Raw genomic sequence first — 17618 nt, 5'->3', positions numbered from 1 at the left:
TCTCAACTATTCGCCGTAACACTCTTATAAAAAGGTGAATGGTTGACTGCGGAGTTTTCTCCATTCTTATGAAAAGAGACCCCAAATCTCTGCAGTCATTAAAAGATGAGGTGAATAATCCTAAACGACGACACCAACCACTTGTTTTCTATGATTTTTAGTAAGTCATTGTCATATGGTTTTTAGATGTAACAAGTGTGTTTATTTGACTTTATTTTGCAGTTATGTCATAACTCATAACCAACTTTTATACGAAAGTTTCTTTAATACTCCGTATATCTATTCGCCTCGTTAATTTAACATCTATCTAAACGGAGATAAGATTACGTATTTATTAATTCACAAATCGTGTAAACATTTTCTTACACAAGTATATTGGGAAATGATTTTTTTTTAACTTTTTAACATTTGTATATCTTCTTCGAAATATTCATGTAAAAATCATCTTATAAAAACATCATATTTAATGTTGTGTTCTTTCCATTGACTTTTTTAGGTTAAAGTTGACAAACTTTTCTGTTAACATGTAGAAATATAAAACATTGTAATACGACACAAAGACATAGACATTTGCTACAAATAGAAGTGGTACAAAAATATATTTTTGCCGAAAAAGAAATGATGATACATAAAAAAAAAACAGTAGGTCTCATGAGAGACCGTCTCTCCGGAGTTTTTGTGTAAAAAAAAAATAGTTAAAGTATAACTTGAATAATCACGTAAACTTAACTATATTTCAAAAATCAGTTTAACTAGTTGTAGTCATCGACCCCACGTCATTGACAAGAACAATAACTCAAACAAAAGAATCCCATTTTTTTTTTTTTTTGATAAGGAAAGGAAACTAGGCCAATCGTAATCGACCTATAACATCCTCGCGGATGAAAGCAGTAATCGAAAGCCAAAAAAACTTTCAAATTACCCAAAGAACATAACAGAGAGAAACAAAGGGGAAACAATACTTTCAAAAAAATACTTTGCAAACTTTGAAAACCTTAAAAAAAAAAAAAATATCATTAAGATATGCAGGAAAAGGGAAAGTCAAATTAAAACCAAACCTCCATAAACATCCTGCAACAATCAAACCATTCAAAACGATTGGATGATCATCAAAAAAAAGTTTAAAGATTTAGATCTCCATTCCAAATCAACCCTAAAAATGGAGAAAAAAACCCAAAAACTAAAAACTTTCAACACAATTTCTAAATAAATTTTGCTAAAATCAACTCAAAAGAGTAAATCTCATAAATTTCTGTTTAAATTCCCGTTTAATTTAAACCTTGAAACTAACCATGAAACACACTATTCAATATTCATACATCTAGATTAGATAATCGTTAATCCCAAAGATTAAAGAACATAATTAAGCACCAACATGTTGACAACATTAACTAAACATTAATTTTTTTTGGTACATTAACTAAACATTAATTAAAAACATTCAAAAATGACCAATAACTACACACAACACCACAAATAATATTACTCCACACGCATGCTTCTAGAGTTCAACTTCTACTAGTCAAGTCCGGTTGGCTCGCTTTCTCGCTTTTTCTTAACCTCCCTCAACCAAAAACATACCCCAAATAAATACAACCGGAAAACGCTAAGTTAAGAGTTAAGATAGATATCGTAATAATAAATTTCGAGATTAAATATCTCTCCCGGCGTCTCTATTGTGCAAGTTGTTCTTACTTTAACACCGTTTTAATTTAAAACATTTCAAAAACTTCTTTTATTATTTCCACGTATTTTAATCAATCAGGTGTAGGAATCATTTAAGTTGAGACGATATTAAGCAAGGAGTCGTGATATTATGCTCACCTTGCGCTCATTTAAACACAAAAAGGAAAAAAAAAAACAAATTTATTTTGTTTCATTTGTAAAACCCAAGATTCTCCTTTCTTCACTTACGCAATTTCAAACATTCCTTTACTTTTCCTCTTGTTATTATCATCTCTCATCTCTCATAACTAAAATCACTAAATTTGTGAATTATTCAGCTACTTCAACAAATTTGTGGGTTTTTCTGGGTTTTTGAAATTATCTCGAGGGTAGTTTTGGTATATTTCTTTCTCTTACTATTTCCTGCATCTTAGGAGTTTGATTTTGTTGGATTATTTTAGTAGTATCTGTTATAAGTAGAAGAATATTTGTATCACAATTTACATGTTTAGTTGTTGATTTGTTTTTTTTTTTTATATTGTCTACCTAACTAAGCTTAGTAGCTTACATATAATTATCTGTTGTATGCTTATTGCTTAGTTCATTTATTTATTTTATTTGGAATTTTTGATGTTAATTTTTTATTGGGTATTAGTTTTTGTGGAATTGGTGATATGGGTTTTGATGTAGAAGTGTTAGTTTGAAGAAAGTTGCTTCCTTTATTACTACTTGTGACGATTTTGCTAGTTTTTAGTGTTTTTTTGGTTGGAAATTTGGAATGGAGTGCAGGGTAGGGTTTGATATTGAGGGTTTTAGGTTTTTCGATTGCGCGTAAAAATGGACTCAACTGTGAACTAAGGTGTTGGGAGGGATAAAGTCGTAGGATAATTTCGATTTCCGAGTGTTTTAGTTCACATTTCAGTTACCATTAATGTAACTGGTGTTTGACTAGGACCTCATTCACGGCCGAAGTTGGTCAAGCTCGGTTAGAGGTATTCGAGGTGGGTGTGTCACCAAGTGTGAGGAGACTTTTTTTTTAATCCCATGTTTTTGGTTTACGGTGATCAAGGGTCAAACCCATGTTGGGAGGGTCGAGTACCATAGACAGGTTGGCAAAATTGATAGATGAACCAACTCAACCAAAACCTTAAGGTGATGGTTGAAGCCCAACTATTATAAATATTCCTATTACGCTCCCTCGCTCAAATGCCCGTTGGGCTTGAAGAGTGGTTAGTTGTGCACCGGCTCCCCCGTACCGTGTGCTGGGTTTCCACTTCGAGAGTTTTTTGAGGGGTTTTGAGGTTGCCAGGATTCGAACCCGTGACCTTCGATCACACTGGCTCTGATACCATGATAGATGAACCAACTCAACCAAAACCTTAAGGTGATGGTTGAAGCCCAACTATTATAAATATTCCTATTAAAAATAACATTAAAGTCGGAGTTCATAGTTTACAACTAGATTGAGGAGTCCCTAGAGGTATTTTGCGAGGGAAGGTTGAGCCGTTGAGCGTGTACTTCACTGTGTCTTTTTATAGGGTTTGATACTGGTTGTCAAGCTGCTTGTATTTTTTTGAGTAAGAGGATTAGGATGATCTATGTGTGACTGAATTGAAACGTGCCCAGTTGCCCATGGTATGCATTAGCTCAGTCAGTTGGGTAGAGTTGCACCATTGGAACTACACAATAACTGTTGTAATTCAGTAGAAGTTTTTAAAAGAAGTTTGAAAGAAAGTTATATCAACATCCCGGCTCTTCCTCAATTAGTGTCCAAAATATTTACTCTTGTTTAATGAACCTTCTTTTTGCACAAATATGTAGTCCCTTCTCCCATTCAAGTTTGTATCAGATCAGTTAAATAGATGTCAATATTAGGAAATAAATCTGTGAAAGGCGGTCTTTGTGAAAAGATAATGGCCACTTGCTACCCCCTTTATCAATCTTCACATTCCGCATATAATTTTACACTCCCATTTGTTGATAGTAAATAATTTTAAGATATTTTTTTTTAAAAAATAGTTTTTTTAAGAAGTGTCTGTTTCTGTGACCAACCTTGGAGCTAATACCTACTAATAAAGGCGGTCTCTTTGGGGCCAATTTCTGTAGATTCTAGCATGCTTCTAGGAACGTCGTAGGTTAGATGATCGCCTGTTCTCTTAAGCATTTTATCTAATACTTGTAGCAGTTTTGGTTGTGATTGCTGTTAATAAGATTTGACAGAGATCTGTCATAGGTAACCTGCATATCAGGTTATCTGTATTTTCTACTGTATACCAAAGTTGAATTACCAGCACAGTCGACTTGGACAATTTTATGTCCAAATAATTTTATATAATAAAAAATTGTCAAATTACTGAAAGTCTCCCTTGGTTTGAATTTAGTGATCTTTGCACTTTTCATGCACAATTCAGCATACTAAATTAGTACTCATTAAAAATATGAATTGAGATTAGATATGGTAAAGGGTCATCATTTCAACAGAGCAATACGGAAAAAAATGTTAAGCGAAAGAAGAGAGATAATGCGAAATTGAATTATATGGTGGCCAAGATGAAGAAATTAGAAGTCGACTGTGTAAATACAATTACTGAAGCTGCTTGCTGTTTTAACTTTTTTACAATACCCTTGTTCTGAACTTTGGATATGTACTGTAGACTGTAGAGTTTCTTAAAAGAGGTATCTCATAGGGTAGTAGAACTCAGAATATTTGCTTGATTATTAATAGGATATTGTTTTATCACCGTTAGCTGTGCCAGGGTTCGGCCATAGTTGTGCATGTCCAAAAACTTAGTGTGATTATTTATCATGTATTCTCACATGTTGCATTTTCTGATTTTTTTTTATTACAGCTCTCGAGATCTTGTGGAGATGCCAGACCCAATGGAGTTAACTAAGCATGATCTGGATGTTGGACCAGCCACGAGTGGTGACAGTGAATATGAAAGATTGGTGACTTCTGATTTGACTAAGAAACCCGTGGCTGAGAACTTACACTCTCAAGCTGAAACAAGACTGAGACCCTTCATTTGGTGGATAAAAATGTTGTTATCCTGCATTAGTGGTGTGGCATTTGTTCTCATATTGCTAAAATGGGGAGTTCCTTTTCTCTTTGAGAAGGTATGTTGTACTTTTTGATGCTCATTTTACAATTTATGCTCTGTTGCAAGTACTCCGTAGTTCCTAAGTAGTTTCAGCTTAAAACGAAAGTTCTCAGATTAGTGTTGATGACCAAGATACAAAGATATAAAAAAGATTGGTTTATTTGAAATAGTCTCACATAGGCCACATAGGTTAGACACCAGAGCGCACCATTGCCTTCAAACCAACTCGCCAAATACATTTGAGTATGTTGTCTATGCATTTTTTTCTCTCTTACAGTCTTACGTGTTGACAAACATCGGCCTATTTGAACTTTGTCCCTATTAGTTCGATGTTTCACTCTCAAGAAGGCTTGTGAGATGTTATGAAAGGAATTGTGCCCTTGTAAGTTAACTTTTGAAGAAAGCATTTCTCGAAGCAGGAATTATGGTTTGGGGAGGAGTGATAATGAACAATGATTAAAAAATATTAATTAATTAGAAGAATACAACTAATAAGCACAAATTTGATTCCAGACAAGAGAGGGTTTACGCACACCGCTTAATATACCATAAGACTAAAAATGAGCTGAAAGCTCACTGGGTTATGGTCTGGTGTGGTATTTGTATGCTTATTTATGATTTTGCCATCATTTTCTCTTTGCATCATGTGATGAAAGTCAACATATAAAACTATAATAGTTACCCACTATATAGTACTCCCTCCATTCGGTTTGTTGCACACTTGCACTACATCTTTCTCTTTGATCCAGTCCGATAAAATCACTAAATCATCCTTTATTCACTTTAAAAGGACAAAAACATGTACACTTACGAAAGCAAGTGAGTTCCAGTGTATTCATTCATCCACTTGACTTAAAATAAGGCGTCTTGTCATTTTTGCCATTATTACTTTCCGCTTCCACTGTCTGAAAAAGTGTCATTATTGCCATTATATGCAAACGTTATGATTCCTACGTCCTAGTGAATGGAGGGAGTACATAGGATTGTGATATACCAAGAAGGTAATCAAATTCTCCCTCCATCCCATCCATATTGTCCTCGTTTTACTTTGAAGGCCAGACGATTTTAAGTTTGGCTTACATTGCCCCGGAAGGGTGAAGTCTAGTGGTTAAAACTTGGGTGAAATTCCCAAAAGTCTCGGGTTCAAGCATCAAGCCTCACCAAAAGCAATCTTGTGGGGGTTAAATGGCCTGAGGCTATGCCTTCTAGACTTCGAGCCTATCACTCCTTAAAATGGGTGGTTACCTTGGTGTACGCGGTTTGCAGGCTATCACTATCACGTATGCTCGAGTGTTTACCCTGTGACACCTTGGCTGCGGGTTCCCTCGTCATCCCAAAAAAAAAAGTGTGGCTTACATTTGTGCTCATTTGAAATTTCGCGAACTGTGGAAGAGTTTTAACGTTTAAAATCTGGTAATTTCAAAATATTTGTTTGGCAAATAAAACATGACAATTTAATGTAGTTGTTATTCAGTTATTCTATATGTTTAGAGAAACTAATGGTGAAAGTTAAGTCAAATGAGAACAATATAAGTAGGATGGACAAAGTAACTATTAGCTGTTAGGGAAGTGATGCATCCACTATAGTTTTGACAATATGTGATCTGGAAATCTTCGCCTCAAGGTTTGACTTCTCTTGTTCTGCAGATTCTTGTTCCAATGATGCAGTGGGAAGCCACTGCCTTTGGCCGTCCAGTCCTTGCTATTGTGCTTATTGCTTCCCTTGCATTCTTCCCTGTACTTTTGCTTCCTTCTGGCCCTTCCATGTGGCTCGCAGGCATGATCTTCGGCTATGGTCTTGGTTTTGTGATAATCATGGTTGGAACAACTATCGGAATGGTTCTTCCCTATTTAATTGGTTTGCTATTTCGTGATAAAATCCACGTAAGCTTCTTGTTGAGGTTTGCTGATATCTTGATTTTCATTTCCATCTCTTTTTTTTTTACTTACCATCTGTCGGTTTTAAATTTCCCAGCAATGGTTGCAAAGATGGCCAGACAAGGCTGCTGTCCTTAGCCTGGCTGCAGAAGGCAGCTGGTTTCATCAGTTTCGCGTGGTTGCACTCTTCAGGATTTCACCATTTCCATATACCATCTTCAACTATGCTGTAGTTGTGACAAGCATGAAATTTTGGCCTTACCTATGGGGTTCTGTTGCAGGAATGGTGCCAGAAGCTTATCTTTACATTTACACGTAAGTTCGTTGAAACTGTAGTTTGGAAAAACTGTTAGAATGTATTTCAGGATCAGCTGCATTGCATTTGTGGTAATCTTAATTTGGTCATAGATGGAAATCCTGTTTGTGATCTGAGTGGGTTAGCTACTCGACATCAGCCACGAGACCTTACAACTGATATTGCTTTTGCGTATTATTCTAATTTCGGTCATGGTTGGAAATATCATTCTCGTTGCAATTTTCATTATGGGTCTTTTATACAGTCCGTGTGTGTTCAATATAAGGGAAGGGTGCATATGCTCGACGAGCCCCATTTCTCCCCAAACCTTGTCATTGTCTCCTCCGAAGCTTCTGAGGCACTCGGAAATGGTTAGAAATGCATTTTACCTTTTCCGAAGGATTTTGCACTATACCTTGGTTTTCATTAACATGATTGTACTTCCAACTGAGATAATTACGCATTATTTGCAGTGGCCGACTAATAAGGACATTTGCTGATGTGAAATATGGGAATCATCATCTAACTTGGGTGGAGATCGTCTACAATGGGATCTCCTTCGTTGTTGCAGTAATCACCATCGTTGTGTTTACTGTATACACGAAGAGAGCATTAGAACAATTTAAGAGGACAGAAACCAAAGAGAACAAGGAAGACGGTCCTTCAAATCGTGATATTCGGATACAGATGGAGGCACTACCACTCGAGAGACCCCGGCATTCCATGGTTTAGTAACTTTCCATGTTCTTCCAAGTAGGATAGAGTGTTGTAAATAAGTTGTTTGCTAGATGGTATCTTTTAGATTACCAGGAGCAGAAAATTGATTGTAAATCATAGGGTGTATGAATTTCTGATATCATGTTTTACACAAGCCCTTGCATTATTTGATAATTAATCCTTAATTTTAACTAATGAGACAAGGAAATTTGGTATTAGTTCTTGTGGTTTTGGAATTATTTGATGGTAATCATTTATGATGTTTATGTTTCATATTATTCATATTTCCATGTAATATCTCAGCTTAGTTTTGAGCCTCCACGCACTGGCGGAGCCAGGATTTGAGCAGAAGGGGGCTGATGACTAATAATATAAGGTACACTCGAATTTTTTTCGAAAAGTTCAATTAAAAACTTCGAAAATCATTATGAATAGCAAATTTGAATCCTATAATAACAAGTTTACTTAATTGTTAACTTTACGCCTCGTGGTAGCTTCCTCTTGAGCGGTAGTAGTCGTTCTCGTTTATCGGCCTTGTCATTGATGAGTGGGGCGAAGTCAACAATGACCTCTTCAAGCACAGGAGAATTCTCTAGCACAAAGATGGCAACCTCAAGGTCGACTGCCTTTCCCCTATAGCCAACAAGCTCCAACGTTTTCAAGCGTGACGAAATGCCTAACCATATGTCTACCGCCCGTTCGCGTCTCTCTTCGGTGATAACCTCCTCGAACTACAAACATTAATATCAACTTAGAGCTTACCAAACAATCATACAAGTTTAAACCTGTGAGTTGTGACATCTCATAACCACCTTCCCTTTTTTTTCTTATCATTATTTAAAATGGCTGTGAGACGTCACAAACTTATAACGCATAACAAAACAAATGAGAATTTGTCAAGTACAAATGGGTAATTATTAACACGACAATGAGAAGTATAAGTAGATGGGGTTCATGCCTTTAATGTCAGCTTCTCCAGTATCATGGACGAGCACAAAATCACGTATTTACACATATATAGGGTTGAGTCGACATTTGCACGCGTAACTTGCACTTCTAGATGTTGAAGTTTAGGCATCATAGCAAGAGTCGTCAATACCCTCTATGTAATAAGAAGACATTATAAGCGGAGTATTAGTTAGAGCGTGTTTATTCAAAAAAGACTTTCTTAACTTAAGATCTCTCACAACAAAACTCCTTTTGTTTCCACCGGTCTTAAGTTAAGACGATCTTAAACAAGAAATGATGCAAAGAAGAAACTCAAATAACTAACCCAGAAAAAAGGTCGAGTTAGGTCAATCCTTAGTTTCAGATATACCAACCGGGACATAATGTCATCAAGGTGTTCGAAAGCATAGGGCAATGTCTGTTCCTCGCCAATTGACATCTTAACGAGAAAAGGAGCATCGACAATTCTTGGCTCAATCGGAAACATGCTATTAAGTGTAAAGGATTGAAGCTTTCGGGCTGAAATATCAATTTTTTTCAGGTTGCAGCAGTACGAGGCCTCTAAGTGTTTTAAATCTAATGAACCGGTTATTCGAGTTAAACATCCCGATCCTTCAATGCACAATATCTCTAGGAACGGGCAAGAATTAGGGAGATTATCGACAAATTCATCCGTGACATTGACGTATCTAAGACAAAGAGACGTTAGATTAGACTTGAATCGGCCGTTAGTGAACTTAATTGGAAGATCAAGAGGGGTACGATAAATATAATCATCGTCAACACGACGTTTTCCTCGAATTGGTGTTGAAAAATTGAGCTCAATTCTTTTAACTTTTTTATCTAGTGCAATAGTAACCCAATTATTGACATGAGATTGCCAAATTCGATCCAAATCGAACGTGATTCGAAATTCATCTATAATTTTCCCCAAATGCTTTTCGAGAACACAATCAACCCTAGATACAAAACTAGCTGTTTTTTCCTTCGCTTGGTCTTCGAAATCTTCGAAGATCAACACCGGAAAATTACTCCTCGATATGAATTCATATTGGCGGGAAACAAGACTTAATCTTGCAGCATCCTTCGTGGTAATCAAAGATATTATTGACACCAATATGTCGTCAGGCAGCTCACTCAAAAGATCATCTTTGCAACGAGCCTCGTAGCATAATATACGTCTTTTAATTAATTCAATTATAGTATGAATACATAGACATTGACGAGAGACCAAGGACATACCTGTCAGTTACCGAAATTCTGAAGTGATACGCGTAATACTGTCTTGAACAAGAATTTGTGTACTTAATCAGTATAAGGAATTCTTTTTCGGTTTTTTCTATCATCTGCCCATTAACAAGTACTAAGATAATACTAGTTTTACATCCGTGCAAAAAAATGCACGGGTCGTAACAACAGATGTTAAGTGTTCAATGTCATAATAATATAAATTGTCCATAGAGACGGTATTGAATTTAATCGGGCCTCTTATTTATTATTGTAGCCACATATAATGAATTGAGCTTCCTTATTCAAATGAAATTCAAATGACGGTATTGAAATTGTAAATATGATATTGTTGATGCCTGATTACTAAATAAATGTTTTTTGTCTCATAATAATGCTTTGTAAGACTTGTGATTTTTTTTAAATAAGAAAATTAGTGCTGGTACTTTTTTATAATCACTAAAATCTTTACCATTTGTATTTTTTAACTTTATAATTATATGAATCTTCTTTAAATTTTGCTAAAATTTTGTATATTTCTTAACATTATGAATTATAATTATATGAATGTGCTTTAATTCTTATCGAGACTTGCATTTTTTTTTTGTATAGGAATGTTATTTGGGTACCAATCAATAAGAAAAACAGTACAAATAATTTGTAATTTTATTCATTTTGTAATTTTTTTAATTGTTTTAATTCAGATGTATTCCTAACATTTTAGGAAAATATATATGTATAATATGTAATTATCAAAAAAGTTAAAACTAAAATTAAAATATCGTAAACTCAGTAGTTTGAAAAGGAGAAAAAAAAAAGTAAATCATGTGAAATATAGGCGAGATGGTAATTAAATGTGTAGGATGAACATGGGGGGTCCTACCTTAATTTTTTTTTCTTTTTAATCCTTCAAAACCATGGACCAATAGGAGGGCTTTATTTGCTTCAGCTTTTATAGATAAGGGATAGGAAACTATACAATGATACAAAATATACGAGAATATTACAAGATACGGTAACTATCCTTAAAATATATGTATTACACCATATTTTTGTCTTATGAGTTACACCATCTGATAATTAAATAATTTACCAAAAAAAACAAGAGTACCAAAAAAAAGTTACCTCGTCTGATATTAGGAAATATTATGAGAATAAAAATGGTTTTATTCCACTACATTTTTAGGGAAGTTTTCTTGGTTAAATTCTACTTTTGTAATCATGTGATTAGATTGGTACTAAAGGTAATAAAATAAGTATTAAAATTACCCCGGATCGGTCAAAGCTCGGCTCGTACGAGCTCGACCCGGGCTCGAGAGCTTAACGAGTCAAGTCGAGCAAACGTTGACTGCACTCGAAAAGCTCATGAGCGACTCGAACTCGTGTGATTAGATAAGATGTTACTCATATGTTATAAAAATATTCTACCATGATTATATATTTGTATCACACATCAAATATCTCACGAATTTGCCAAATACTTTTACATATAATCTTCGAGACTTTTTATTGAAGATATCGGAGGAAAAAAATCGAAAAATTAGCAATTATATACAGTATATAAGCTCGATTTGAGCTCGAGTTTGGTTCGAGCTCGCGTTAAAGCTTGCAAGCTTGATAACGAACACATTTTTTTCAAGCTAGGGCCTAGGATAAACTTGAAATCGGCTCGAGTTTTTGTTTTTGAGCATAAGCCGAGCAAGGCCAAGTTCGGGCTCGGCTAGGCTCGTTAACACCCATACTCACTGACGTACACAAAAGACAAAAATACCCTCGGGGAAATTACTAATAGTCGGCTAATATTCCCTTCTTCTGAATTCAACGATGCTCTCTTAACTCGAGGTGTCGAGCCATCTATTTCTCTCTCCGACTCTTCTCTCGAATCCACCCCCAAATTTCTAGGGTTCCTGAAATCTGGAATTGAGCAATCCATTTCTACAGGATTTCCCCAAATCATCCCCAATCCAAAAATTAACTTCAATCATCAATACTCAACCAAACCCTAATTCACGTCACAAAAACCCAAACCCAACCAACCAATTCGACGAAACAATACTTAGGGTTTCCGAAAATCAATTTCTAGGGTTTCCCTCAAAATCGCGCGCAATTCGTGTCGTTTAATTTGAATGATATTCAAATGGGGGATTTACAAACATCAGGAAAACCAATAGATTCGTTGGTAGAGAAAGTATTATGTATGAATATACTTTCTTCGGATTATTTTAGGGATCTTTTTCGATTGAAGACGTATCATGAAGTAGTCGATGAAATTTACAATCAAGTTGATCATGTGGAACCATGGATGACGGGGAATTGTCGCGGTCCGTCGACTGCGTTTTGCTTATTGTATAAATTTTTTACGATGAAGCTTACTGTTAAGCAAATGCACGGTTTGCTTAAGCATCCGGATTCTCCTTATATTCGCGCTGTAAGTTAATTTGTTTTTTATGCTTTATCGTACTTTCTTATGTATTTTGGAGGGTTAATTTAGTTAACTGTGCTTGCTTTTTGTAAGTTTTTATAATGATTTTGGTGATCGATTACTCCCTCCGTCCTAATCATATGCTTACGTCTGATTAAAATACCCTTCCCAATGTCGGAATTAGTAGTTATATGAGTGCTGGGTGTTTAATTTAGATAAAAGTAGATGTTTTGTCAAATGTCAATTGTCTAAATAATACATGTAATAATCTTGAAGGCGCGTGAACCAATATTTAATTAGGTGTTAAGGAATAGCTCTATGATTAATGTCTATACTCCCTTTAGGGTGAATGCAATTTGTGTGTGTGTGTGTGTGTGTGTGTGTTTGTCGTGCGTGCGTGTCCAAGATACATTTTTTGTTAAGAAATAAGAAGGGTAAGTTCAGAGTGAGAGACAGTCTTCGTAGCTATCTTGATAGCGCGTGTGTTTCTTTCCAAGTTCTCAAGACTATCTTGATAGCGCGTGTGCTTCTTTCCAAGTTCTTGAGACTTGAAAAGTATATGTCGTAGTTCACGAGTTCATCTCTAAATTTTAATGACTACCTTGTCCTCAGGTACAAGTACAATTTGCACTACTTTGTTGAATTCATTTGTTGTGAACTATGCTATCTTGTTCGATTGTCTTTAGTTGATTTCGTCCTTATTTACGGAATTATATATTTAGATCATTATTTGATAAACTCTTCAAGGGCATTGTGAGTGTTCCAAATCAGCAAGATTATATTTTGTTAAAGCATTTTGCTGTAATCAATTAAGCTATTGAGGATCATTAATCTTAAACTCAAGTGTTGGTCTATAGTAGACTGTTGAGTGTTGACTAAGGGTTAAGCCCATTGTTTCTGGTAAACTTTAGTTGTTAGATAAAATGCTTAAAACAAAAGTAAAAGCTGTTGGATGTTGTAGTGTTGACTGTTGGCTCATATGGGAACAAAGTTTTCTTCAAAATATCTACTTTGGATATGATTCTCACTCTAATTTGTATCAAGCTTTGCGCTCATATGTCTTTAAATAAAAGCTAAATGCTGATTAGCGTAATGTCTTCTGTCTCTAATGCTTATTCTACTTTATGAAGATTTAATGGGCATCCAGCAGTTTCCAGCTTCTGGATGTATTTCGTGCTTATGCTTATGTTTGGTCCTTAGTTTGTATCATACGTTTTGGTCAATGACTAAGTCTGTCTTGCAGATTGGTTTCCTCTACCTGAGATATGCCGGAGATGCAAAAACTCTGTGGAACTGGTTTGAACCATATGTTAACGATGACGAGGTACTGTACGTGCAGCCTTCTGACATATTAATCTCTGTATTGTTTTGTTTTTGACCTTTTCCTTTTACCCTGTGTATTAATCTACATATGATGTGAACTGCTATACTCTTGGAGTTCATCATGTATATAACTGCAGCAGGTGAGGCATGTAATACTATGTTGTTTCTATGTTGCTTAATTGTCTTTATAGAAAGGTTGATTTTGCGAACTATATTATTAAATATTAATTACTAGATCAGATTTGTGTTTTTGCTCTAGTAAGTTTGACCTTATTTCTAAGTCAGTCAAATTGTAATGCAATTCTTAGTTTAGAAGGGCGGTGTTTGGCGTCAGATTGCAATTGCCCTGTTTAAAATAGTAATGGAAGCAAACTGTGTCAAATCTTAGAATACTTGCTTCTAATGCGGAGATGTCCATCATATAACTTCATCTATTTCAAAATAACTCATTTGACTATTTGGTCAATATATGTTTAAACGCTTTTGGGCGGTAAAAAATACTGATGCCTGTCCCATTAAATTAAAACCCATGCCTGATTGTGTGCAACTAGTAAAAGATTGGGGCCTGTTGCTTAATTTTTTGCACCAACCAGATCCCTTATCTTTTGTAGTAGTCAGGCGCAATTCCGGGTAGCGCAAATTTTCAACTTTTTGGTATTTCAGATTTGTAACTCCTTATCTAATCTATTCTTATCGCACCATTCAAAAGCAATTCAAGGATCTTTATAGTAAAAAAAGTGCACAGTATTAATTTTCACCCGTGGTAGAATTATGGAACGTACTAACTCTTTCTCATAGTTTGTGCTTATTCTTCTGGTTGGAGTTTATTGAAAGCATCTCATTTTTGTTGTTCATATTCTATGACCTCTGTATCCCGCTGAGGTATGCACTATGCAGTGTATAGGCAAGAGTTATAAGGAAAACTAGTTAAAGGGGATAATGTGGATATAGGGATTTCTCCTTCTATGCTGGCAGACAAAATTTTCTTAATACCTAGTTAGAAAGGATGTTTCAGTTGTACCCGCATTAGGAGCTATATGTGGATGCGTAAGGAGGGATGCTATGAGACTATAGGAGGATAGGATTGTCTTTGAAGAACAGAATGCAATTTGCTTGGTATGGTAAAATGACTATTAATCAAGTTGTGGATGGCATGATTATGTTGGGAAATTGGCAATAACTAATTTTGGAAATTGCACCAATCGATACAATTGTGGTTTATTGGGAAAGCTTTGAATTTGCACTTTCAATATTTTATTTAAGGGTGTGTTTGAATAGCAAAAGTGGAGGGAAAGGAAGGGGAGGGGGAAGGAGGGAAGGGAAAGGGAGAGATGGGAAGGGAAGGAGGAATGTAGTGTGGTTGTTTGGATATAATTTCCCTCCAACCTAAACACTTTGCGTACTCTAAAGTCGTGAATCACCATATGACCATAATCCGTTCTTGAGATTGCTATGGCTCTCACTACAAATAGCCCATTACCAACCTAAACGCTTTGCTTACTCTAAAGTCGTGAATCATATGACCATAATCCGTTATTGGGATTGCTATGGCTCTCACAAAGTATATACACATTTTTGTTTTCAGCTTTTCTGGTCAACTTTATACAATTTGGCAAAATGTGTAGCTAGAGGATATAAATAAAAATAGCAATTATGTCATTGTACTTGTTCTAAATTTAAACTAGCAACTCATCTAAGTATGAAATAAAGTATTAATAATGCATGTCAATTAGTAATAACAATATTTTATAAAGTACTTTGATAAAGAATAGAGGCATGAAAATGTGAATTTGATTTGTATTCCAACGTTGAAATTCATTCAAACTTGAATTGTCCTTTCCTGTATTTTGACCCGACACCTATGCCTGACTCGTACTGATTTCATTTGTCACGATTCATAGAAAGTAGAAAAGAGAGGAAAAGAGGTTTTACTATTAACTTATTTCAGGTTGGTAGTGTTTATCTTAAAGTTGAAACACGTGCTTCTGCTTACTACTGATTTTGTCTCAAAAGGTTCGGAAGTGCAGCTTTTGTCAACAATGAAGTGCCTCAGTGCGTTCTTCGCAAAAATACAAGGTTTTATATATGATTTCATGTTTGTTACCCTCACTGCCGATTGCTTAACCTTGTTGTTTTAGCTATTTAAATTATTCGAATGCTATTAAGGCATAATACTTGTTTTTTTCCTCTCCATTTCTCCAAATACAGCCTATGGTTAGGAGTTTCTCTAATGTTTGGTAAATTCTTCCTCAGGAATTTTCTCCTGGATCTAATGGAAAGATGACGACTATGGGTGTGTATGTGCGAGATCTTCTTCTTGGACAGGTTAGTTTGCCTGTATGTATTTTATTTGCTTGTCAAGCGTGTTGCATGTGTTCTGGTGTTACTCGTTACTCTGTGTCTATGGACCCTGGTGTTACTTTGCTCAAGTATTAATGAAGTAGGTCATAACTGGCAGTTCAGCTCGTTTTGATTTCATGGTCAACGTAGATTTGCTTTTCTTTTTGCCTTCTTTGATACATAGGGGGAAAGGAAATATGATAGTCAACTGTAGATCATTGCCTTTAGGCAGTTAGGAAAGAGAGTTCAAGTCAATTTTTAAATAAACTGATAAAAGAGGGATAAGGCAATGTTACATCAAAGTGGCAGGAGTTTATTGTTCTGTAGCTTGCTAGTCGGAAATTTTGAGTTTTTGTAAATTTTTAGGGGTGTGCCTGAGCTATACTCTGACTAATTGCTCTCCTTGATAATGCAGTACTATTTTGATACTCTCTTTCCTCGTGTCCCTGTAACTGTTCTCCGTCAGATTACGTCAAATCTCGAAAAAATGAACCTGCCCACAAAGCCTTCAGGTTCAATAGGAGACAACAGTAGATTTGGATCTGAAGACACTGCACGCCGTCCTCCTTCTGTCAAGGCTGCTCTTTCTGTTTCTTTCGGACAACGTGCTCCCCATCGTGCATCAACTAGAGACTCGTCTCCCGTTCGTCGTGCCCTGCCCCCTCCTTCGTATGATGACGGTGGTAGAGATGATTCACGAAGATCCCCTAGTAGGCATCGTAGTCAGAGCCGTGATTTGTCTGATAGGGATTACATGGATAGGAATGGAGACAGAGCTAGGGATCGAGACCGCGATCGGGACCGGGGCCGAGATCGGGATGGATATAGTGACCGAGATATTCGTGATCGGGATGGAGATCGGGCTCGGGATCGTTACCGGGATCATGATAGAGATAGAGATCGGAGGAGGGATTATGACAGACCTCGATACTCAGAGAGGGAGGGGAGTAGAAGGGATCGGGACAGTGACAGGCATAGTGATTACCGCTCTCGAAGAAGCAGGAGCAGAAGCAGGAGTAGGAGTAGAAGTCGTAGCCGCCAAACTCCTAGTGAGCGCTTTGATGATCATTCCAGCTCTCAGAGAGATGCAGGCAAAGAAAAACAAAAGGCTAGTGTGTCCAGCAATCTGGCTAAGCTCAAAGATTTGTATGGTGATCTAAGTGAACAAAAAGGCGATGCTAGTACAGGAAGAGGGTTCAAGGACAGCGGCTCCGAAGAGGTTATCAGATTAGGTGGTTCTACTTGGAGGTAATCAGCCTGGTACACAAACTTGTACGGGACCGTCTAGATCAACACATTAACCCTATGATGATATTTGGAATGCGAAGATTTGTGCTGATCAGAAATATGAGCGTCTCATACCGGAGTCACTTACTAGCTGCCGGTTACTTCATTTTAAACTGACAGGCATTGATCTGTTCCGAAAAATTCTGTTGCATGTTTCTGTTGTACACTATTACCATTTTAGTTAAAACATTTTGTTGTTTCACTCGTAGTTTCTTCTTATAGATTCAAGTTTCATGTACCGTAGCAAAATTCATCAATTATCAAAGTTGTAACTCCTGGTTTTACACAAATTACATTTCTTATTTCGTACAATTTTGCACATCGGGTTAGGTTTTGACACGTCTATCCCTGTATATTTTATCACACCCCACTGTTGATCATTTTACCTATTACACGGTCGACGGTGGCCAAAAGC

At 36.1% G+C, this 17618-nt stretch overlaps 3 protein-coding genes across 5 annotated transcripts; 2 read left to right on the top strand and 1 right to left on the bottom strand.

Moving 5' to 3' along the window:
* The first annotated feature begins 1808 nt into the window (after nucleotides 1-1808).
* On the top strand, nucleotides 1809-7874 carry LOC141622236 (uncharacterized). The gene is made up of 5 exons (XM_074438285.1): nucleotides 1809-2063; nucleotides 4515-4782; nucleotides 6414-6650; nucleotides 6742-6959; nucleotides 7413-7874. The coding sequence occupies exons 2-5, from the start codon at nucleotides 4534-4536 to the stop codon at nucleotides 7669-7671; spliced, it is 963 nt and encodes a 320-aa protein (XP_074294386.1). The 5' UTR covers nucleotides 1809-2063; nucleotides 4515-4533; the 3' UTR covers nucleotides 7672-7874.
* Nucleotides 7875-8117: 243 nt separating this feature from the next.
* LOC141622925 (F-box/FBD/LRR-repeat protein At5g22700-like) lies at nucleotides 8118-11764 on the bottom strand. The gene is made up of 4 exons (XM_074438953.1): nucleotides 11603-11764; nucleotides 9847-9950; nucleotides 8930-9785; nucleotides 8118-8387 (listed from the first exon to the last, which is right to left on the bottom strand). The coding sequence occupies exons 1-4, from the start codon at nucleotides 11762-11764 to the stop codon at nucleotides 8118-8120; spliced, it is 1392 nt and encodes a 463-aa protein (XP_074295054.1).
* Nucleotides 11639-17513, top strand: LOC141622235 (pre-mRNA splicing factor SR-like 1). 3 transcript variants are annotated; one of them, XR_012532908.1, is made up of 5 exons: nucleotides 11639-12259; nucleotides 13497-13577; nucleotides 15590-15652; nucleotides 15830-15901; nucleotides 16332-17513. XR_012532908.1 is itself a non-coding variant. In XM_074438283.1 (4 exons), the coding sequence occupies exons 1-4, from the start codon at nucleotides 11969-11971 to the stop codon at nucleotides 17166-17168; spliced, it is 1281 nt and encodes a 426-aa protein (XP_074294384.1). In that variant the 5' UTR covers nucleotides 11640-11968; the 3' UTR covers nucleotides 17169-17513. The 3 variants fall into 3 exon arrangements, 2 of the variants coding, with proteins under 2 accessions (XP_074294384.1, XP_074294385.1); XM_074438283.1 differs by lacking the exon at nucleotides 15590-15652 and having other exon boundaries at nucleotides 11640-12259; XM_074438284.1 differs by lacking the exons at nucleotides 11639-12259; nucleotides 13497-13577 and having other exon boundaries at nucleotides 15584-15652.
* The last annotated feature ends 105 nt before the right edge of the window (nucleotides 17514-17618 follow it).

The sequence above is a fragment of the Silene latifolia genome, chromosome X (assembly GCF_048544455.1).
Source record: "Silene latifolia isolate original U9 population chromosome X, ASM4854445v1, whole genome shotgun sequence".
In the NCBI taxonomy this organism is placed as follows: Eukaryota; Viridiplantae; Streptophyta; class Magnoliopsida; order Caryophyllales; family Caryophyllaceae; genus Silene; species Silene latifolia.
The sequence above is the reverse complement of the archived record's forward strand: the minus strand, read 5'-3'. Positions and strand labels throughout refer to the sequence as shown.

Excerpts from the sequence above, each read along its gene's own strand:
- LOC141622925 (XM_074438953.1), bottom strand. The coding sequence starts at position 11,764 with ATGGATTGCTCAATTCCAGATTTCAGGAACCCTAGAAATTTGGGGGTG. Across the intron at positions 9,951-11,602 it reads TATTAGTAATTTCCCCGAGG|ATGATAGAAAAAACCGAAAA; the intron begins GTATTTTTGTCT and ends GTTAATGGGCAG. Across the intron at positions 8,388-8,929 it reads TAACTCGACCTTTTTTCTGG|TTCGAGGAGGTTATCACCGA; the intron begins GTTAGTTATTTG and ends TAATGTTTGTAG.
- LOC141622236 (XM_074438285.1), top strand. The coding sequence starts at position 4,534 with ATGCCAGACCCAATGGAGTTAACTAAGCATGATCTGGATGTTGGACCA. Across the intron at positions 4,783-6,413 it reads TTCCTTTTCTCTTTGAGAAG|ATTCTTGTTCCAATGATGCA; the intron begins GTATGTTGTACT and ends CTTGTTCTGCAG. Across the intron at positions 6,651-6,741 it reads TATTTCGTGATAAAATCCAC|CAATGGTTGCAAAGATGGCC; the intron begins GTAAGCTTCTTG and ends TAAATTTCCCAG.
- LOC141622235 (XM_074438283.1), top strand. The coding sequence starts at position 11,969 with ATGGGGGATTTACAAACATCAGGAAAACCAATAGATTCGTTGGTAGAG. Across the intron at positions 13,578-15,829 it reads CATATGTTAACGATGACGAG|GAATTTTCTCCTGGATCTAA; the intron begins GTACTGTACGTG and ends ATTCTTCCTCAG. Across the intron at positions 15,902-16,331 it reads GAGATCTTCTTCTTGGACAG|TACTATTTTGATACTCTCTT; the intron begins GTTAGTTTGCCT and ends TTGATAATGCAG.